This window comes from Schistocerca cancellata, chromosome 3 (genome assembly GCF_023864275.1).
Source record: "Schistocerca cancellata isolate TAMUIC-IGC-003103 chromosome 3, iqSchCanc2.1, whole genome shotgun sequence".
NCBI lineage: Eukaryota > Metazoa > Arthropoda > Insecta > Orthoptera > Acrididae > Schistocerca > Schistocerca cancellata.
This window is the reverse complement of record NC_064628.1, coordinates 98,409,299-98,433,263: the sequence shown is the minus strand read 5'-3', so window position 1 is coordinate 98,433,263 and position 23,965 is coordinate 98,409,299. Positions and strand designations below refer to the sequence as shown.

The 23,965-nt window shown below is 38.8% G+C and overlaps 1 protein-coding gene across 1 annotated transcript in view; it reads left to right on the top strand.

The window, feature by feature from the left end:
* Positions 1-9,771, top strand: part of LOC126177102 (membrane-associated progesterone receptor component 1) — a 47,241-nt gene extending 37,470 nt beyond the window's left edge. Inside the window, exon 3 of the mRNA XM_049924362.1 lies at positions 8,073-9,771. Coding sequence (XP_049780319.1) covers positions 8,073-8,194 — 122 coding nt within the window. The 3' untranslated portion in view covers positions 8,195-9,771. The remainder of the gene's footprint in view (positions 1-8,072) is intronic.
* The last annotated feature ends 14,194 nt before the right edge of the window (positions 9,772-23,965 follow it).

Below are 23,965 nucleotides of genomic sequence, written 5' to 3'. Positions count from 1 at the left end.
GGGGGAGACCAAGAGATGAATACACTAAGCAGATTCAGAAGGATGTAGGTTGCAGTAGGTACTGGGAGATGAAGAAGCTTGCACAGGATAGAGTAGCATGGAGAGCTGCATCAAACCAGTCTCAGGACTGAAGACCACAACAACAACAACAACAACAACAACAACAACAACAAATGATTACACTTTCAGTAAAAATGGATGCTTTATTCAAGAGGAAGAGCTGCAAAAAATGTGATGCTGAGCAATTCAAACAGTGCTGAAAGGAAATGAGACAAATACATATATTTAAGACTTCTGATTGAGGACTTTCTCAATCTGGTGCCCAACTGGAAACCAAAGAGTGATGTACTGAGTAAATGGTTCCTACTTAAATTTGATACTCCTGTAGAGTCCATTACTGTCTTGAATATTTTGAAAAACAGGTGTTAGCAAAGTTGGCCAAAAAAATGTAGGTCTCTGCTGTCACCTTCACCTTTGCTACAGTTGGTTTAACAATACCATCATTGGTACGGAAAAATTCTGCTTTCTGGTGCATTGCATGTATTGTTGTTACTTCAGTACTTTGTTCAAAATTCCACGTTATTTAGACCTTTTGTAATATTGGCATGAATTGGTTCTGTCTAGACCTTTTATAGTATTGGCGTGAATTGGTTATGTGTAGACACTGGTACAATTATCAGGTAGTTCATTTTTCAACAACTTTTCAAGTATAGGTTGAAATATGGGGCTGTTAATTAGTGCCTCAAAAGCTTCAGAAGGTGGCTGCATGTGCAAACTAAAAAGTTTCATTTCACAGTAAGCACCTGGTTTAGCTGCAGAGCAGGACATGGTGTATAATCTGTGTCTACCTCTACATACATAATCAACAAACCACCGTACAGTGCATGGCAGTTGGTACCCTGTACCACTATTAGTCATCTCCTCTTCTGTTTCACTCACAAATAGACTGAGGGAAAGACAACTGTTTATATGTCCCCGAATGAGGGCTATTTCTCTTATCTGATCTGTGTAGTCCTTATGTCAAATATGTTGGTGGCAGTAGAATCTTTCTGGAGTCGGTTTCAAATGCCATTTCTCTAAATTTTCTCAAGGGTGTTCCTTGAAAAGAACATCGCCTTCCCTTCAGGGTTTCTCATTTCAGTTTGCAGAACATCTCTGTAACACTTGCATTTTGTTCAAACCTACTGGTAACAAATCTAGCAGCCCACCTTTGAATTGCTTCGATGTCTTCTTTAATCTGAGTTGTTACGGGTTCCAAACAGTCGAGCAGTAATCTAGAATAGGTCCCACTAGTGTCCTATACATAACCCCCCTTTACAGATGAACAACACTTTCCCAAAATTCTCCAAATAAACCAGTCAACCATTCACCTTCTCTGCCATGATCCCCACATCCTTGTTACATTTCATATCGCTTTGCTGACTGTCAAGTAGGACACTATTAATGTTGTTTGAACATTGCAGTTTTGTTTTTCCTACTCATCCATATTAATTTAATTTTTTTTAAATTTAGAGCTAACTGCTATTTATCACACCAGCTAGAAATATTGTCCAAATCATCTTGTATCCTCTTACAGTCACTCAATTTTGACACCCTACACCCCTGCATCATCAGCAAATGACCACAGATTGCTGCCCACCAAATCATTTATGTATATAGAAAATAGAGTAATAGTAGTCATGTGACACTTCCCTGGGGAACTCCTGGTGATACCCTTGTCTCTGATGAACACTTGCTGTTGAGGTAAACGTTCTTGGTCTTATTACTTAAGAAGTCTTCGAGCCACTCACACATTTGGGAACCTATTCCATATGCTTGTACCTTCATTAATAGCCTGCAATGGGACACTATGGTAAATGCTTTCCAGATATCTAGAAATAACGGAATCTGTCTGTCTGACATTCATCCTTAGTTTGCAAACATCATTGTGCAAGTCGGGTTTCGCATGATTGATGCTTTCTAAAAACGTGCTGACCTGTGGACATGAGCTTCTTGGTCTCAAGAAAATCTATAATATTGGAACTTACCGGGTCTGTTCTTTTATCCTTCTTTTGTATTGAAATTACCTACACCTTTTTCTAGTTGCTTGGGACTGAGTGCTGGGTGAGAGATTCATAATAAATGCAGGGCAATTAAGGGGCTAGTGCCGTAGAGAACGCTTCGTAAAACCAAATGGTTATTCCATCTGGACCTCACAAATTATTTATCAACTCTTTCAGTTTTTCTCTCTTTCAGTTGTTTCTGTATGCCAGGGATGCTATGTCTTCCATTAGGGAGTCTGATGGTCAAACGACAGTATGTTTGTACGCCGCTCCTGCATGGACGTTTTCATAAAAACAAAATTAAAAACTTCAGCTTTCATCTTGCTATCTTCAACTGCCACACCAGCCTCATCAGCAAGCAAATGGATGGAAGCTTTAGACCCACATAGTGATTTTACATAGGGCCAGAAGGTATGACTAGTTGTTGTATGCTTTGTGCGTAGATTTTTTCAGACGCATGAATCTCTAGTCATTTGCATGTTCTCTTTTGAGCAGAGTGTACAGCAGTCCTGACTTCCTCTGCATTTTCCAAATTTTGTTGTTAAACCTTGGTGGGTCCTTATAGAACTAAGTAATGTCAATTCACTTTCCAAGTGCTCATTTTAGCAGAAGTGCTATGCTAGCTTTCTTGAGTATATTATTAACTTTTGTAATCATAGTTTTTGCAATGACATGATGATCACTAAATCCCATCTCTGTTCTGATTCTGTTGACAAAGTCCACATGGTGTAAGGAATTTCCATTACATGGTAGCTGCCTAACTAGCTGCTCAAGACAGTTTTCAGAAAACGTGTTCAAAAGTACTTCGCTCGATTGTCTGTCTATACTCCCCACACTGAACCCATAGACGTTCCAGTCTATACATAGTAGGTTAGAGTTACTGTGCAGTGCAGTTTCTGTATCTTTTGAATTTCCTAAATGTGGGTCAATTTTGACAGTTCAATGATGATTTCATACCAAATATTAAGTGAAAACTTTAACAAACAAAACAATCCCTGAGTGGTAAAATATCTTCAGTGAGACTGGCTGCTTATATGGAGTGGTGTGGGCAGCTGGGACTGCCACCAGAAGAGTTGGAGCATGTGGAAGAGTCAGTCATCAGGAGCCTGAAAAAAAATCAACCAGATGTCCGAGCAGAGCTGCAGGTACCACTGTCAACTGCTTGGTGCATTCAGCAGAAACATCTGCGAGCAAAATCATACTGGCTGCAGATGTTATATGTGCTGGCTACTCGGGTAAATGACTTTTGCTCTGACTTCTGCAATGACTTGCAGCAGCTACTGGAGAAAGACTGTTTTTCACACAAGTTCGTTTTCAGTGAGGAAGCCACACTTCGTGTTTCTGGGAAGTTGAGTTTGGTATTATATGCATGTTTGGTGTGCAGAATGTCCACAAGAGATTGTAGAACACATTCATGATTCACGTAAAGTTAATGTCTTTTGTGCTATATCCTCTTCAGAAGTTTACGGACCATTTTTCTTTGCTAGGAAAACTGGCTGGTTTCATGTACCCGGACATGCTGCTGCAGTGGTTTATGCCACAATTACATCAACACTGCAAGACTTCATGTTGCAGCAAGGCTGCAAGCTGTGTTTTTATACTGACCCAGTTATTTCCAACAATAGATCTTTTTCAACTGCGAAGTATTTGAACAGCACACCTTTTTCTGCTGACTTTCCTCTGTTTTTAAAACTGGACACTTTTAGTAATAATTGCTGTTCTAATTTTACTATCTGTCTGGTTGAACATAAGCTTATTGATGTCCCCCCCCCCCCCCCCAAGTCTGAGCATGATGTACAATTAATACCTGCAGTTGAAGTTCTATAATCATATTGATAGCCGATTTTAGCAGTGTTACAAAGTGTATTTCATTCTAACTTCAGCCCCATTTCTGAAATAAGATGAAAATTTATCTCCAGCCGCCAACTTTTATACAGTTGGCACCCACTCTTACACAGGTATATTGCAGTTATATCAGATGAAAGATGATCTTTGTAGGGTGAGTGGTGCAGTACACCATATTGTCTCTAATCGAATTTAAAGTCATGACGTTCTGCAGGACACTGAATACCGTCATAGCCCTTTTTACTATCGAATATTGTGGAGAATGTTAAAACACACAGTTTTGTCTCAGTTATTGCATTGCAATTTGTGACTTGCTACAGGATACGAACACAATATGCACTGGCTGACTGGGCAGTTGTGCTAGTTTGTCATTGTCAGCACAAAAAATGTTTGTGCTACAGAAGCTGGTTTACACTGTACCTATCTGTGTAGCACATTTTAATCCCATTCATGTTTTGACTGTCCCACCTGATAGGAATAGTTAGCTGGCTAAAGCCGGAGATAAATTCTGCCGAAATTTTTACAGAGGCTCAAACCCTGTTCAGAAAGGATAGATTAAGAAAACACCTAGCATTCGCAACCTTTTATTTAATCCGTCCAAAACCTCACAGAGAAAAGAGAATATAGCATTTTCAGTTGTTAAACCATTTCTAAAACCAAACTGAACATTTGACAGCAAATTATGTGAATTTAAATGCTCCAGTAACCTTGTATATACAACCTTCTCGATAACTTTAGCAAACACCGATGGCATAGAAATAGGTCTAAAATTGTCAACATTATCAATGTCTCCCTTTTTATAAAGTGGCTTCACTACCGAGTACTTTAATCGGTCATGAAACCGACCACTCCTAAAGGAAAAGTTACAGATATGGCTGAGAACTGGGCTAACATACATACAACAATACTTCAGTATTCTGCTAGATACCCCGTCATATCCATGAGAGTTCTTGGTCTTTAGTGATTTAATTATTAACTCAATCTCCCTCTTGTCAGTATCATGGAGGAGCATTTCAGGTAAGTCTCGGAACACTTTTTTTCTAAGAGCGCTATATGATTCCCTGTTGGGACTAGGTTTCTATTTAGTTCACCTGCTATATTCAGAAAGTGATTATTAAATACTGTACATATACGCGACTTATCAGTAACACGGATATTCCCACTACGCACTGATTCTATATCCTCAACCTGTCTCTGCAGACCAGCAACTTCCTTTACGACTGACCATATGGTTTTAATTTTATCCTGACACTTAGCTATTCTATCTGCATACCACATACTTTTTGATTGTCTTCATTTAAACTTAAGACTTGTCACCTGAATATGTTTTTTTTTTTTTTTTTTTTTTTTTTTTTTATATTTCATTTTATCTGTTTCTAATATTGTGTTATAATTTCATGTATTGACTCGTTCCATGACCATGGAGACTTCTCCTTAATTTGGTCCTACGGAACAATAAATAAATTAAATAAAGTAGGTGGTGGTGGTGTGTTTGTGTCTGTTGGTAGTAGTTATCTTGTAGTGAAGTTGAAATAGATAGTTCCTGTGAATTACTATGTGTAGAGGTTATACTCAACAGCTTTACCAAAATAATAATTGGCTCCATCTACCGACCACCCGACTCAGATGAGATAATAGCTGAACGGTTCAAAGAAAACTTGAATCTCATTACAAATAAGTATCCTACTCATACAGTTATAATTGGTGGAGACTTCAATCTACCCTCGATATATTGGCGAAAATACATGTTCAAAGCCGGTGGTAGACAGAAAACATCTTCTGAAATTGTACTATATACTTTCTGTGAGAATTACTTTGAACAATTAGTTCATGAGCCCACATGAATTGTAAATGGTTGAGAAAACACACTTGACCTCTTAGCCACAAATAGTTCTGTTCTAATAGAGAGCGTCATGACGGATACAGGGCTTAGTGAACACAAGGTCATTGTAGCGAGGCTCAAAACCATACCAACCAAAACCACTAAAAACAAACACAAATTATATCTGTTTGAAACAGCAGATAAAAATTCACTTGATGCCTCCCTAAGAGTGAGTCTCCATTCCTTCCAAGCTAATTATGGAAGTGTAGACCAGATATGGCTCAAATTCAAAAATAAAGTATTGACAGCAATGATAGATTCATAACATATAAGTTAATAAGAGACAGTACTGATCCACCATGGTACACAAAACACGTCAGAACACTGTTGCAGAAGCAATGAAAAAAAGCATGCCAAATTAATAGCAATGCAAAATCACCAAAACTGGCTAAGTTTCATGGAAGCTCGAAATTTAGTACGGACATCAATGCGAGATGCTTTTAATGGTTTCCACAATGAAACATTGTCTCAAAATATGGTAGAAATCTGAGATTCTGGTTGTATATAAAGTACACCAATGGCAAAAAAAAACAGTCAATACCATCATTGCGCGATAACGATGGAAATGTTACCGATGATGGTGCCACTAATGCGGAGGTACTAAATACAGTTTTCCATAATTCCTTCTCGAAAGAAGACAAAGTAAATATTTCAGAATTCGAAACCAGAACGGCTGTTAGCATGAGTGACTTAAAAGTAGATATTGTAGGTGTTGCGAAACAACTCAAAATGCTTAAGAAAGGCAAGTCTTCCGGTCCAGATGGTATATCAATCAGGTTCCTTTCAGAGTATGCAGACACAGTAGTGCCTTTCTTAGCAATCATATACAACTGCTCACTTGATGAAAGGTCTGTTCCTAAAGACTGGAAAGTAGCACAGGTCACACCAATATTCAAGAAGGGAAATAGGAGTAACTCATTGAATTGCAGACCCCCTCAGTTTGCAGTAGGATTTTGCAGCATATACTGCACTCGAAGATTATCAGTCACCTTGAAGAAAATGACTTATTGATACATAACCAACACGGATTCAGAAAATATCGTTCTTGTGCAACACAGGTAGCTCTTTATTCCCATGAAGTAATGAGTGCTGTCGACAAGGGATCAGATTGATTCCAGAAGGCTTTTGATACCGTTTCTCACAAGGAACTACTGATCAAATTGCGTGCATTGGAGTATCGTCTTCAGTTGTGAGACTGGATTCGTGATTTCCTCTCGGAGAGGTCACAGTTCGTAGTGATAGAGGGTAAATCATCGAGTAGAACAGAAGCCCCGCAAGGTAGTGTTATAGGCCCTTTGCTGTTCCTTATTTACATAAATGATCTAGGCGATAATCTGAGCAGCTCTCTTAGATTGTTTGCAGGTGACGCTGTAATTTACCGTCTTGTAGAAATCGCCAGACGATCAATTCCAAATACCTTGATCTAGAGAGAATTTCTGTATGGTGCAAAAAGTGGCAATTGGCACTAAAAATAAGTGCGAGGTGGTCATCCACATGGGTACTAAGAGAAATCCGATAAATCTTGGGTATACAATAAATTGCACAAATCTAAGGGCTGTCAAATCGCATAAATACACAGGAATTGCAATTACGAGCAACTTAAATTGAAAAGACCACATAGATAATATTGTGGGGAAGGCAAAACAAAGACTGCGCTTTGTTGGCAGAACACTTAGAAGATGCGACAAACCCACTAAAAAGACAGCCGACATTACACTTGTCCATCCTCTGCTGGAATATTGCTCCTTGGTGTGCGATCCTTACCAGGTAGGATTGACGGACGACATCGAAAAAGTGCAAAGAAGAGCAGCTCGTTTTGTGTTATCGCGCAATAGGGATGGGAGTGTCACTGATATGATACTAGAGTTGGGGTGGCAGTCAGTGATACAAAGGTGGCTTTCTTTGTGGCGAGATATATTTATGAAATTTCAATCACTAACTTTCTCTTCTGAATGCGAAAATATTTTGTTGACACCCACCTACATAGGGAGAAATGATCATAATAATAAAATAAGAGAAATCTGAGCTCGAACGGAAAGATTTAGGTGTTTCTTTTTCCCACATGCAATTCGAGAGTGGAATGGTAGGGAAGTAGTATGAAAATGGTTCTGATGAACCCTCTGACAGGCACTTAAGTGTGAATTGCAGAGTAACGATGTAGATGACACATTATGCCACCTTTAGATATAAAATTATTTTGATGTTATCAAACACTGCTTTATGTAGCATTATTGTTGAGTGAAGTGCAACTTTATAGAGATATAATCTAATTCAGTATTTCATGTTGTGATTTTTTCTTATAGAAAAATACGAGTATGTTGGACGGTTGTTGAGGCCTGGAGAGCAGCCAACCAACTATGAAGAGGAGGAAGAAGAAGATGTGCCAAATGCTGCTCAGACAGATACGAAACCAAAGGATGAATGAATGTGCTTTTGCTACTGCAACTTTCTGTACTGGACTGTACTGTACTGTCTTGTCGTCATTAAACATCCACAAGAATGGACATGCCCCTTCATTGATTTTTCAGGAAGAAAGGGGGATTTCAGTACAGTTATCTTACGTTTAAGGTTGCCTTAATTTTGTATATTTCTTATGAGCTTACAGCTTTACATATATGGAGAAAGGCCAATTTAGCACTGATTTAGTGTATCCTTATTTTTATTGTTTAGAGTGGTTGTATTTGAGTTTATGGTAATGTGTGATCTACGGTGTGGAAAATTGATAAAGTATAATCTATTAAAAATTTAATATATTTTCATTAATTATTCCCAAAAGAACATATTCTAAAATTTTATTGTTGTCAAGAGATAAAGAGGCTGATTAACTCCATTCAAATAAGTGTTAATGACAGTTTTCTTTATAAGCTGTTGCAGAATGTTGGTTTTTTTTTTTTTACAAATGTGTAGAAAAGCTGTCTCTTTAGTTCATGTAATTCATACATTTTTAAGGTGGTTATTACTGCTGACTGTGTTAATATACAGTTATTAGTTGGCTGTTCAGGTACTGTTGTAAATATGAATACTGATTCAAAGTTTCGTCTTCTTTGTTGATACTGTTGCATTTTCTGCTTTGTCAGATTATATATCACTGTCAAATTATGTGTGTGTTTTTTTGTCTTTGGTCAGAATTTCATCAAAATTTGAGTGTTTTAAGTTTCCATTGCAGTTAATGGTAATATTTTGACGCCTGTGGCATAATTAATCTTAATCAGATTGTAATGAGACTGGATTCTTGTGATAGAAGTGAGAGTGACACATATGTTTTAAGTTGTTTTACTAACTTGGTTTTGAGAATTTTATGTTACGTAAATTGGAAACATAATGCTTATTACCAAAGTGAATGGAAGCTCTCTGAATTAAATGTTTCTGGGAGTACAACATTTACAATGTTTTATATTGCTTTAAATATGAAAAAGGAAAAGAATTTTATTCTGATGAAAATTAGAAGAAACACTTGTTCCTGTCTGGCTTAATTATATTCATATTGTTATGTGTTCATTGGCTCATTCCACATAATGTTAATTCTTTTGCTGATAAAACATTGATTGTTACAATTTTTACTCCAGTTTTGATGTCCTTTGATGAACATCCACGTGCTCTGTACTGAGTTGCTGTTAAATTGTTGGTATACTTATTTTGTAAATTCTTGTCTGATTTTGTTCTTTTTGCATTGCAATGTGGGGAACCACAGATGTGTCTTCTGTATATAAATCATAAAATAACATTACTGACAGATTTAATTTAATTACTTTGCCTTCCATTGAATGCATTTTGTAAGATTTTCTTCATTGGATTGGCCTGATACTCATTCCATCATAGCTGTATTTTCCCATAAAGAAATTAAATATGTGTTCTAAAAAGATGTCTGTATATATATATATACATATAATTATATATTTGTGTGTGTACTTTTCATACATGTTCTTAACTGAATAGGTGGTTGTTGTGCTGTGCCAGATGGCTGACAAAGGCAAATAAATTTCAGATGTGATGTTTTATGAAGTCCTGTGAATGTAAAGCAAGTTTATTTTTTATGATTAATAATTGCTTTAGATAGCTAGGTAGTTTTCATTAATTTTTTTACCAGTTTTAACTCACGGTGAAGACCACCTTGAGGAAATTGAGACTGCAGACACAGGCCAGCTTTGGAATATATAAACAGATTCACAGTTTTGCTGCTGTAGAAAAAGTTAATTGTATTATTCTAATAGTCAAATGGGGAGGAAACAGAAGTTACCTACTTTGTAAAGTAGGCTGAAATGGCTCAGTTGAAGTAGCAGGGGAATATACAGGGTGCACATAAAGTCTGGGAACACTGTCAATTATTTATTGCACAAGAACTAAATGCTGTACAGATGTCATACATATTGCATTTGGAAGAGAAACTCTGAAAGTTTTTTTTTACCAACATTCTATATGTGAACCATGAGGAACCCAGCAGACATAAATATGGTAATCGAATTCTTGCCATACCTGTCACAACATGGCATTGTCGACTGTAGCAGTTGCTTCCCATATTCTCTTCTCGAGCTCTGCTACATCACGTGGTAGAGGCGGTACATACATCAGATCTTTAATGTGTCCCCACAGAAAAAAGTCACACGGAGTGAGATCTGGTGATCAGGGGGGCCATTTCATGAAACAGCTGTCCCCTTCTGTAGCACGGCCGATCCATCTATGTGGCAGCTCCATGTTCAGGTGCCCATGAATTTACCAAACTACAGTGTGGTGGTGTACATGAAGAAAAAAAAACTTTCGGGATTTCTCTTCAAAATGATGTATGTATTATATCTGTACAATGTTTGGTTCTTGTGCAATAAATAATTGAAAGTGTTCCCGGACTTTATTGTACACTCTGTACTAAAATCATTTCACAAAACTTTAAGCAGTCAGAAGTAGTACCAGCATCATTCACATGTTAAACCTCTTCATAAGAAAAGTGACAAGACTGAAAACAACTATAGTCTAATTTTCTGACTGACATGTTCTTCCAAAATATTTGGAAAAGTAATGTACTCAAGACTATTCTCATATTTATGTAGGAACAGTGTGCTTACCATATGAGTTCTAATTTCAGAAGGGTTGCTCAACTGAAAATGCTGTTTTATACATTCACCCACCAAATGTTACAAGCCTTAAATAATAAAATATCACCAGTTGGTATTTTTGTGAACTATTCAAGGCATTTGATTGTGTAGATCACATTACATTCTTTTAAAAAAAACTCAAGTTTTATGGTATTGATGGCTTTGCACACAATTGGTTCAAATCATACTTAACAAACTGAATGCAGACAGTTGTGCTGAATAAATCAATGTTGCAAAGGTGGAAAATTTTAATGTCTGGGGAGTAATGACAAAGGGAGTCCAGCAGAGTTTGATTTTGGATCCGGATCCACTCCTGTTCCTTATGTATGTGAACGACCTTCCACTTGAAATTCAACGTGCAGAATTAGTTCCTTTTTCAGATGATATTATTATTAATAGATCACGCAAGAGAGAAAATGACAGACGAGAGTTAATTCCAAATAATAATTAAGCTTTTCTCTGAAAATGGCCAATCCCTAAATCTGGAGAAAACACAATGTATTAAATTTTGTTCAACAAATAGTCATACCAACAATTGATATAACACATGAACAGGAGTAATTACATAGGGTAGAATGCTCCAAATTTTTGGTAGTACTTACTGATGAAAACTATAAGAAACATATTAATGAGGTTCTAAGACAACTTAAGTTCAGCTACTTTTGCTCTTCATATAATTGCTAGTCTTGGAAACAAACGAATCGATCTCCTCCATATTTGCTCTCAATAATTTTATGGGCTAACTCGTCACTTACAAAGAAGGTATCAAATGTACAGAAGCAAGCAGTTTGAATAACATGTGCTGGTTACCTGCAGTGAAATTCATCACAAATAATCCATCACAACTTGAGAATGATGTGATGTCCATACCTACCACACCAGAGAGAGAAGACGACTTTTATTGCCCATTATTAAAGCTGTCTGTGACTTAAAAAAAAAATTACTTGTTTGCTCAATACCGTATAATTTCATACATGTAGCATGTAGTAACCACATTGTTTCATCCATTAGATAGTGCCTGCTTATCTTTTGTTAATATCTTAATATTTACTTCAATGATATAAATAAAATAGAAACATTCCACATGGCAAAAATATATTAAAAACAAAGATTCCATGACTTTACCAAACGGGAAAGCGCTGGTAGATAGGCACAATTTAAAAAAAAAAAAAAACCACACACACAAAATTTCGAGCTTTCGCAACCCACAGTTGCTTCGTCAGGAAAGAGGGAAGGAGAGGGAAAGATGAGAGGATGTGGGTTTTAAGGGAGAGGGTAAGGAGTCATTCCAATCCCGGGAGCGGAAAGACTTACCTTAGGGGGAAAAAAGGACAGGTATACATTCGCGCGCGCACACACATATCCATCCACACATACACAGACACGAGCAGACATTTGTAGTCTGCTTGTGTCTGTGTATGTGCGGTTGGATATGGGTGTGTGTGCGAGTGTATACCTGTCCTTTTTTCCGCTCCCGGGATTGGAATGACTCCTTACCCTCTCCCGTAAAACCCACATCCTTTCATCTTTCCCTCTCCTTCCCTCTTTCCTGACGAAGCAACTGTGGGTTGCGAAAGCTCGAAATTTTGTGTGTGTGTTTTTTTGTTGTGCCTATCTACCCGCACTTTCCCGTTCGGTAAGTCATGGAATCTTTGTTTTTAATATTTACTTCATTACATTGGTATTTCTGAAAGAAAATAGTTGCATAGATCTGTATCAAGACCTGTTTACAATACACTTCTATTTATGTGGCTTTACAGTTGCCATGCAAGTGATAGAAATTCTAAATTATTAATGGAAAATCTCATGTAAAGATGTGAAGCAAATACTAACAAAGAGATATAGGGGCTGGTCAGTACTTAGCTCAGTACAGCCGACAGATACACAAAACAGAACAGAAAATTGAGCGATGTGTGTTCGTTTCCCCTGATCTGGACATACTTGCTTGGTCTGGTCAACCTTTACCGGTACTTTTCCTTTTTTTTCCCTATAGTGTTTTTTGTATTTAGTGGTCTTCCTTTGGTACTGAACATTACCAACACATTTTCTTTCGTCCTTCCCTTCTTGTTTTATTCCTCCTCATTATTACTATTTTAACTTTATTTAGCCAGCCTGGGTGGCCGAGTGGCTCTAGGTGGTACAGTCTGGAACCGCGCTACCGCTACGGTTGCAGGTTTGAATCCTGCCTCGGGCATGGATGTGTGTGATGTCCTTAGGTTAGTTAGGTTTAAGTAGTTCTAAGTTCTAGGGGACTGATGACCTCAGATGTTAAGTCCCATAGTGCTCAGAGCCATTTGAACCCATTTTTTTAACTTTATTTATTTAATTTCCCTACCCACCAGTTACCCACTATGTACCCTAATCCTATACCACATTATTTACATTCATTCCGGAAAATGCATTCACCGTAGCCAAACTGCAATCCCACATACTTTTCCTCCGTTCCTGCTTAACGTTCATAATTACCCCTAAAGGACTTACCTTAAAAGTTCCCACCTATGGGTGCAATCCCTCCTTCCACTAGTCTCTCCTGGACTTCCAGAACCTTCCATCTTTAGCCCTTACCTAACTTCTCCTGAATCTCTACACTACTTCGTGTAACCACCACTCCCAACAGGTCCTATCTCTCTTCAAAGTCGTCCACCTCTCAAACCCCTGCTTGGAGAACACACTCAGGAACATCACCCTAGAAGCCAGCTGTAAACTTGAGTTCCATGCCACACATCACCTGAAAAAACTATCCACAGTGCTAGTGCAACACCTAAGTAGTGGGGTCCCTATCCCTCACAAACACCAACCACAACAGCACCTTCAACAAACCCCCCTCATAGCCAACAGACCTAGCCTAGCCACCTTACTCAATGTCCCAGTCCTAGCACATACCCCTCACAGACCAAATCTCAACTATAACCACAATCAAATGCCACATATCACCAGTCCCAATTCAGTTCTAAACCTCTCATCCAGATCCCTCTCTCCTCCAGAGACATCTGTTCTATCAAAAGGCTTAACCTTTAGCCCCATGCCTAAATTCAACCACACTGCCCTGGTTAAAGATCTCATGTCATTCACCCGGAACCTCAACTGGAAATATCACTTCACAGCCCACAAATAGTAGACACAGTGTTGAATCCTGTCTAGAACAGTTCCGACCGCCTTCTCAAAGGGATTCTCCTCCCCTCCCCCAAAACCATCCCTTGCAGACATTTCAGGAATTCCTCACATCCAGTGTTGCCTCCCAGTAGTCCTTGAAGAACATCCCCACAACCCCCATCACCACCCCAGCTGAATACCGTGCCATTAAGGAGCTGAAAACAGACCGCTTTATTGTCATCCTCCCAGCGGATAAAGGCTCCACGACTGTGGTACCTGACCGTGTGGAGTATGTGGCCGAAGGGCTGCGTCAACTCTGACACCTCAACCTACAAAGCTGTTACCCAGGATCCCATTCCCTCCATCCAGACAGCTGTAGAAAATCCAAGGTCCCTCACAAGGCTTCACAACAGCTTCCATAGAACTACTCACGCCACCTGAGCCACATACCCGTACCTTCTACCTATTACCCAAAATCCACAAAGAGAACCATCCTGGCCGTCCCATTGTGGCAGGCTTCAAAGCCCCTCTCTGCCCTTGAACACTACCTCTCCCAACACCCACCCGAAGATCTTCCAAAAACCTTGTTCCTTATCACACTTACCAACTTCATCCTCACCCACAATTACTTCACCTTTGAAGGCCAGACCTACAAACAAATCAGGGGAACGGCCATGGGAACCAGGATGGCTCCATCCTATGCCAACCTCTTCATGGGCCACATGGAAGAGGCTTTCCTGAAGACCCAACAGCTGCTTCCCCTGGCCTGGTATAGGTTTATAGATGACATCTTTGTGGTCTGGACTCATTGTGAAGAAACATCCTTAATTTCCTCCATAACCTTAACTCCGCTTTTTGAATCTGAATTTCATCTGGTCCTTCTCCAAAACCCAAGCCACCTTCCTGGATGTTGACCTTCATCTTGTTGAAGCTCACATCCACACCTCTGTCCACTTAAAACCCACAAACAAACAACAGTACCTTCACTTTGATAGCTGCCATCCATTCCTCATCAAACACTCCCTTCCCCACAGCCTAGGTATTCGTGGCAAACGTATCTGCTCCAGTGACGAATTCCTCAACAATTACACCAATAACCTGACCAGTGCTTTGCTCTCCCGCAACTATCCTGCAGACCTTGTCCACAAACAGATCTCCCGAGCAATACTTTCCTCCACATCCAATAATAATGTTCCTACCCCCAGACCACACAGAAGCATCCCCCTCCCCCTTGTCACTCAATATTATCCTGGCCTTGAATACATCAACAAATTGTTCCGCCAGGGATGTGACTTTCTCAAGTCAAGCCCTGAAATGAGATCATCCCTTGACAATATTCTCCCCACACCACCCCAAGGTTGCCTTTCGTTGCCTCCCTAACCTCCGTAACATCCTTGTCAAACCCTACAATATTCCCTGACCACCTTCTCTACCCATCGGTTCCTACCCCTGTAACCTGTAACTGACCCCACTGCAAAACCTGCCCCATGCACCCTCCACAACCACCTACACCAGCCCTGCTACTGGTAAAACATACACAATTCAAGGCAGGGCCACATGTGAAACAACACGTCATTTATCAGCTGAAGTGCTTCACTGCACAGCCTTTTACATTGGTATGACGACAACTGAACTGGCTGAGCCCATGAACGGGCACAGACGAACTGTCTGCTTAGGAGATGTCCGATACCCTAGCAGAGCATGCCCTCCAGCATAATTTTAGGGACCTAGGAACCTGCTACACTGTAAATGCCATTTGGCTTCTCCCACCCAACACCAGTCCCTTGGAACTGTGAAGATGGGAACTTGCACGCCAACACATCCTTTCATCCCGCCGTCCCCCTGGACTGAACCTATGTTAACCAACCTCACTCCCATTTACTCTTCAGTCTTCTCCTCTTTCCCTTTTCTCTTTACCCATTCACACATCTTTAGATCCTACATAGTTCTGTTTATCTTTGTACTATATACCTCTTTACTTCTGTATGCATCCTCTTTGGCACAGTACTTACAGTAGAATATCTTTGGCTTCCCTCTGACACCCATGTCTCCATCTTTGCTACCCTCCTTGTTGCTTCATAACCTGGGTTGTGAGTAACTGAATCCACTTTCCCTTTTTTCCCCTCTCTCCTCCTGACGAAGGAATAAAGTTCCGAAAGCTGGGATACGTAAATTTTCTGTTCTGTTTTTGTGTATCTATCGGCTGTCCTGAGCTGAAGTAAGTACTGGCCATCCCCTCTATCTCTTTGTTAGTAAGTAATAGAAATTTTCCGTCAAATCTGTAATATAATTGCATACTTTATGTAACTTGATGTATGTTTTCCACCTTCTTTTGAATTAGAGGTTCTTGGTTTCTCGTCGTCAGATGGCCCAATTAACCAAGGACACCATGGTGTGGGAATTCTTGTGTACCTGAACAATGCAAATATTCTTACCCCAGTGCAACCGTATTGGAGGTGTATATGTGGGAAGGTAAGGCTATTATATCATTTCTGAAGAGGGGCAGCATCCTTTACAGTAGTTGACAGGCGATAATCTCGATGATTGACTAATCTGACCCTGTAAGATAATCAACACAGTTTGCAATGTTGGTACTGAAGCACAGTAGGGGAAAAGGGGGAAACTACGGCTGCTATGTTCTCCGAGGTCATTTGTCTCCCATTCCAATCTCCAGGCAGATGTTACTCAAGGAGATGTCATCTAAAGACAAATATGTTGTCTGTGTGTGAGCATTGACTGTTAGCTTCCTTGTTCATGTTGGTAGATGTGAGAACTTCAAAAGAGAAATGAATCTGTTTGGGTTAGATGCATTGATAGGTAATAAAATGTTGGAAGAATGGGGTTTCTGGTCTTAGGAGTGCAGGTTTATCAACACAAAATGAAATAAGGATAATGCAGAAGTAGGTATAACAATGAACAAGAAAATAGGAATGTGGGTGAACTACTAGTGTACAGACCTTATGTAGTAAAATCCAGATTTCTGCCGTAGTAGTTTAATGTCTGTGTTGTGGTGGATCCATTTTGGCTAGGCTTCCATCTTCAGACATCTGCATAAGTTTAGTATTATTTTTTAATATTGGTTAGTCGTATATTCAGATATACAAATTCGGTACTTCTGCCAACGTATCATCGGTCATTGTTATCACTGTATTGTATTATGTGATGTACAGGGTGATTCAAAAAGAATACCACAACTTTAGGAATTTAAAACTCTGCAACGACAAAAGGCAGAGCTAAGCACTATCTGTCGGCGAATTAAGGGAGCTATAAAGTTTCATTTAGTTGTACATTTGTTCGCTTGAGGCGCTGTTGACTAGGTGTCAGCGTCAGTTGGTGCTAAGATGGCGACCGCTCAACAGAAAGCTTTTTGTGTTATTGAGTATGGCAGAAGTGAATCGACGACATATGGGGCACTGAGAATCCGCGGGAAACAACTCAGTATGAACGTGACTCGCCTAAGGTGAACGTTTTCTGTGCCATTTCAGCCAATAAAGTTTTTGGTCCCTTTTTCTTCGAAGGTGCTACTGTAACTGAACTACAGTATCTGGAGATGTTAGAGAATTGGCTGTTCCCTCAGCTCGAACAAGAAGCACAACAATTCATATTTCAGCAGGATGGTGCGCCACCACATTAGCACTTATCTGTCCGTAACTACCTGAACGTCAACTACCCGAGGCGATGGATTGGCCGCCAGGCAGCCCGTGACAGAGCACTTCATCACTGGCCTCCAAGAAGCCCTGATCTTACACCCTGCGATTTTTTCTTATGGGGGTATGTTAAGGATATGGTGTTTCGGCCACCTCTCCCAGCCACCATTGATGATTTGAAATGAGAAATAACAGCAGCTATCCAAACTGTTACGCCTGATATGCTACAGAGAGTGTGGAATGAGTTGGAGTATCGGGTTGATATTGCTCGAGTGTCTGGAGGGGGCCATACTGAACATCTCTGAACTTGTTTTTGAGTGAAAAAAAAAAACCTTTTTAAATACTCTTTGTAATGATGTATAACAGAAGGTTATATTATGTTTCTTTCATTAAATACACATTTTTAAAGTTGTGGTATTCTTTTTGAATCACCCTGTATATTTACAACTTTTATTCTGTAAGGTGTTTTGTGGTTTGCTGCTGTTCTTAATCGTCCTTTTTATAATGTGACAGTTTATCATCAGATTTGATAGTTGAAGAAAGGTACTGTATACTTACAGTTGCTATGGTTTGTTGATGTTATTGTAGATTGTATGTATGATCTTTGTAATTGATGTCTCGGATCTATCTGCTCTCCATGATTATAAGAATGAAAAGAGAGAGAGAGAGAGAGAGAGAGAGAGAGAGAGAGAGAGTGAGAGTGTGTGTGTGTGTGTGTGTGTGTGTGTGTGTGTGGATTTCTCTCTCTCAAGGGAAGTACAGTCACTGTTTAACCTTTGGGTAATATGTGTAAAATTTCCATTGCTAACTCATATTTGTTGTGTTTTGTGGTTATCATTATTTAAGTGGATGAAGCATATTGCTAGATTATTTTCACTAAGACTCATGTGCTCTTGATACCTTTACTGGGGCACAACTTCATCTGTCCCACGCAAAATTTATGGCAATCATGACATTCGATTGCGTATATGCCTGCGTGTGTGTATATCGGCAACTTCATTTTTCCTGAGCAAAGTCTTTGATGGATATTGTTGTTGGTTCTGTATATGACTTGGATACTTGATCATCATTACTGTATTTAATCTGTTTGGTATTGTACCTAAATATGTTTAGGTATTGACATTGGTTTAGTCATTTTTGTTTCTGTGGACAATTTGGTGTCCTTGTGGATTTTTTGTTTAGGTGTAGTTTTTCCTTTGTATATCTGCATTACTATGTCTGTGGTTGAAACATTATTATTGTGCTACATATCATTTTGTATCGCAGCTTGGTTTGGTGGTAGATGTTGATCATGTCGTGTAAGTATGTGTGCTTGTGTGCATTTGGGTGGCATGATTTAGCATTTATGATATCGGTTGTGTCTTTTCTGTAAATTTTGAAAATATTTTAATTACTGTTGTTAGTGTTTGTGAGGTCCAGGAAATGAATTGATTTGTTTGTTTGTTTCTTTCTTTCTGTTTCCATGGTGAAGTGGAATTTGGGATTTAGTTTGTTTAGTGCTTTATGGGTATGAATGATGTAAAGTTGGTCTCCATCTATAAGGCCAAGTGTGTCAACCACATATCTAAGATAATAGATGACGTTCTTGTTTAGAGAATTTGTGGGTCCAAAAAATGATTCTTCTAATGTATTCAAGAAAATACCTGCTGAGGTGCTGGCATTACTACAATCTATGGTTACTCCCTCTAATTGGAAGTACACATTGTTGAATTCAAAATAATTTTGTGCTGTAGCTCCATGGAGTAAGTAAATTATTTCTAGTATGCCTGTATTTGCTTCTTTTTTATATTGTGAGAGATTATTCTGTATGACTGTAATTACCTCTTGGACCAGTATATTTGTGTACAGTTTGGTAACATCAAACGATATTAGTTTACCATTAGGTAGAATTTTGATGTCCTTTATTTTTTGTGCCGGTGTGTTTTTAATAGTGAATTCGCTACTGAATGTATATAATTTTGAGAGTAATCTGTTCAGTTTGTTGCTGATAAGTGGGAGACTATTGATTCAGTTAACCACAGGACAAGTTGGAATACGGGGTTTTGCAAAATTTGGTTGCCCTCGTAGTTATGGTGTTCGTGGGTTAATTACAATACTTTATTTTTTCAAAATCTGAGTGTTTGGTGTTGCAAATTTGTTGGTAGGGTTTCTTAGGGGTTTACATTATGGTATTAGTTGATCAACAGACTACAAAACCGTAAACCAAGCAATAGCAGTCAATGCAGACAAGGACAGTAGCCTTGTGATAATGAATCAAAATTACTGTATGAATAAAGTGCAAGTCTCTTTTGCAGCTAAGAACATAATACAAATCAGGAAAAACAATATTACTAATATACATGAACCCAGGCATATAAAAAATTGAATGCCAGGATTGCAATAAATTTTGTGTAGGACAGACAGGATGAAACCCCAATGTAAGATATAAGTGCACACATGAGAATCAGTAAAAATAATTCATGTTAACCACAATGCAAAACAAGTGGAGTTAGCAATGAAAATTTTACACCTATCTAAAGGCTTAGTTGATGTACTTGAAGAGAGAGTAATCAGCATACACATAGTACAACAACCTGATGACATTTTAAATAATAATAATGTTGTGTGACGAGGGCCTCCCGTCGGGTAGGCCGCTCGCCTGGTGCAAGTCTTTCGATTTGACGCCACGTCGGCAACTTGCGCGTCGAACATTTAAAATGAACAAATGGGCTTAAGACAAACAGTTCATAAAAATTTTACTGAATTCCTAACCAAAGACAGCAGGTAGACACAAATAACTACCCACAGACACATCAATTACAAAGATTATACACGGAGTTCAAAATTATAACATCAACACTCCATAGCAGCTGTAACCGTATATCTCTGGCCAGCTATTGCAACCGGAGTCTTTGAAATCTGACAATAAGATACCACATTGTAAAAATCGAGCTCTCTCTCTCTCTCTCTCTCTCTCTCTCTCTCTCTCACACACACACACACATACTGTAAAAATCGAGCTCTCTCTCTCTCTCTCTCTCACACACACACACACACACACACACACACGGAGTTGCAGATAACTGTAGCTGGCATAATGACAGCCAGCAACCACTGATGTTATATGGATGTAAGTGCCAACTCTGTCTATCTGAAAAAATTATTAACCAACATTAAAATAAAATTAAAAAATATGTAATTTTTGCTGATGACCTGAGGGATGGAAATCTAGCAGAAATGGACCTGTCACAATAAAGACATTAAACTACTGTAGTGGCAATCTGGATTTTACCAAACAATGTTTCCAAGAGAGATCCACAATGTGGCGAGGCCATTGGATGTTAAACTACTAGTGTACAGATTATTGTAACAAAAATAGTTCAAAAGCCGTTTTCCTCGCAGTAGCAAAAGTACACATACTTGCTAGCTCTGTAGATGATAGAGATTTTAAGAAAATATTTGATATAAAAATTGCAGTATGTTAAAAGGGACAAAAATGTGATATTATTGAGGGACTGGGATTCGGTTGTAGGAAAAGGAAGATGAGAGACAGCAGAACATGACCGAGAGGTGGTGGTGTGGAGGGGTCAGATACCTCGTATAACATTCACAGAGTATTTGGTTTGTAAGAATCATAAAATGAGCAGTAAGGGGAGGAGTTCTGGGGACACTAGATGCAGGTAATGCATCCCGTGTCATAAAAAATTTAAAATGAACGTATAACATTGGAATTAGTACAGATCGTAGCCTGAACTGTTCTCTGCATAACATTACCATTCAACATAGTCACCATGCATTTGTATACATTTGCACCATAGTTGAATCCAGCATCCAAACTAGTCTGGAAAAATTTAGAGTTTGCTTCTTGACCCTTGATTGAGCCAACCATAAAGAAAATGTATAGGGACACTGCAATGGACATCAGCAATGTGTGATGTTGGAGGAAGAAGTTTGGTAATAGAGAAACGGACATTGCATATAAACTGCACAGCATGTGGCCAGCTTATGTGGAAGCAAGTCATGGTGAGGCGTAGTGCCATATACCGATCCTGCCTTGGAAACGGTTAAGTGGGAGATGTGCCTCAGAGCTAGATGGTGACACGAGACTGGACACGCATGTAGTTTATGTATCAGCCGATACAGGACAGTTTTGGATAGGGGACTGTGATTCAGTTTCGATTGTGCCCACTAGAGTGCACTAAAGTAATAGAATGTTTTTCATAAAGTGTTGTTATGTCTATTAGTGTATGTAAAATGTTATAAATGTGTTTTAGCAGTATGAATGATGCGTGAGTGTGGTTTAAGATTAATATGAAGACAATTGTTTAACGAGTTATGTAGTGGGATTTAGTGTGGGAACATTTTGAAGAAGTATGGATGTGGACAAAGGGGATTTTTGTAGAATAAATTTGTAAAGTAAGTTTATGGTAAAGGTAAAGTTAATTCAGGTATAAATAACAATAGTAAATAACTTTATGCATAAACAAAACTTCAGCATATTAGATAATTACTTCAGTAAAAAGTGCAGTCATTAGGTTTACTATTTTGCGATTGGTTATTGATGAAAAGCGCGGACTGATGAAGGAGAATGTTGTTTTGCTATTGGCTGTTGAGTAAACTGACCAATGGTAAAGCAATATTCTTCGCGTGCCTTTCTCTGCTGGTAGGGAAGACTTAGAGTATTCTAGAGAGGAGTTGGAGCCTAGCCATGAAACAGTTCAGACATGTGTAGTAGTAATTCTGATGGAAATGATAAGTTGCTGGATCTAGCAGTGTTTAATACGTCAAAAGTGTTGTAAAGTGACGGAATAATTATTCCAATGGGTGTCTAGAAATTTCGGAATTTTTAAGTGAATTTTGTGACGAGAAAAGATATAAATTCTGCATGGCGTATTGAGCAGGTTGGTGGCTAAAAACTGTGACTGCATTAGGTACCGACACACTTAATATTTGTCGAGCATTCTCAATCAAAAACAATCCGTACTTTTGTAGCTATTACGTTTTCGGGAAATGCAACACCATAAACTTGCTAACGTGAGTGAAAGGGATAGTGAGTGACTGTGTTAAGACTAGCATGGGCTTGGCAGTGATACTTGTTCACCTAAGTTTCAGAATATATTAATTAAGGACAAAATTTCCAACCTTTCATTTCGTGTGAAAACTTTCTCCCGAAACGTAGATTTAGTGACTTTAATTGCAGCCTGGTTCACATTGAAGTACAGTAGATGTCGCTCGGCTTTCCTACTGGTGATCTGCTGAGACAACGTTCACTGCTGGTTCATCATAAAGGGACGGAAGGAACCATGCCGCCACAATGGGCATGCTGATGGAACATGGACAGTCAACAATGCAACCCGTGTAACCACAATTTACGTTACTCGGGGAGCTAAACATTGAATTTCCCAAACTGGTTTTGATGCCTTGGTTCAAAGTTGGCGCAGTGTATATAAATACATGGTAACTATATTGAATAATAGTATTGTGTAGGGGACAGTTCTGGATATGATCTGTATTAATTCCCCTGTCATATGTCCATTATCAATTTTTTATGATGCAGGAGATATTACCTTTTGATCTACAATTGTGTGATGATAAGACGGCATTAGAAACCAGTTTTTAAAGTATAAAAATTAACACCTTTAGCCTGTTACCCATAACCTACTCTCCTCTATAAAAGACACCAATCATTTCCTCCACAGACTCTCCACATTACTTTTCCTTCGCCACCTGCTGCCCTGCTCATCTGTCAGTGCCACTTCCCTCTACACAATCATCCCTAATGTCCAAGAGACTCCACACCTACATCCTCCTTCCAGGCCGCCATGACTAATCGTGACAGTATGGTGAAATGTAATACCTCCAAATTTCTTATGTGAAGACTCTAAGCTTTTTAAATAAAACAAATTTTATTAACATTCTGAGCTGAGTGTATGTATGGATAGTATTTAACTAAAAGACACTGCCTGTTACACACTGATGGCAAGAGTTGTAAGAGCACAATATGCTGATGACATTCTGGTTGCAAGTATCTTTGTGTGTACAGACCACTTCATCTGAGAATCAGTATTCATTCCTATAAATTTTTCATTTCTTACATGGTATATAGTGGTGCTATTTACTTTTAATTTAAAAGTGTCATTCCCCTTCTTCAAACAGAAATTCACGGCATTAGTTTTCTTTATGTTCAATGTCACTTTATTGCTTATTGACCAATAGTAAACTTTCCTGAGGGTTTCATTTGATTCTCTGCAAGGAGTTCTCTTGTTTTCTGTTTTGCTGCCATCATCAAAGATAATTTTTTGCCCATGACTAACATTACTGGAAAAGTCTTTGTTGTATATCGTTAACAGTATTGGTCTTAATATGCTGCCGTGTGTAAGTCCTATATTA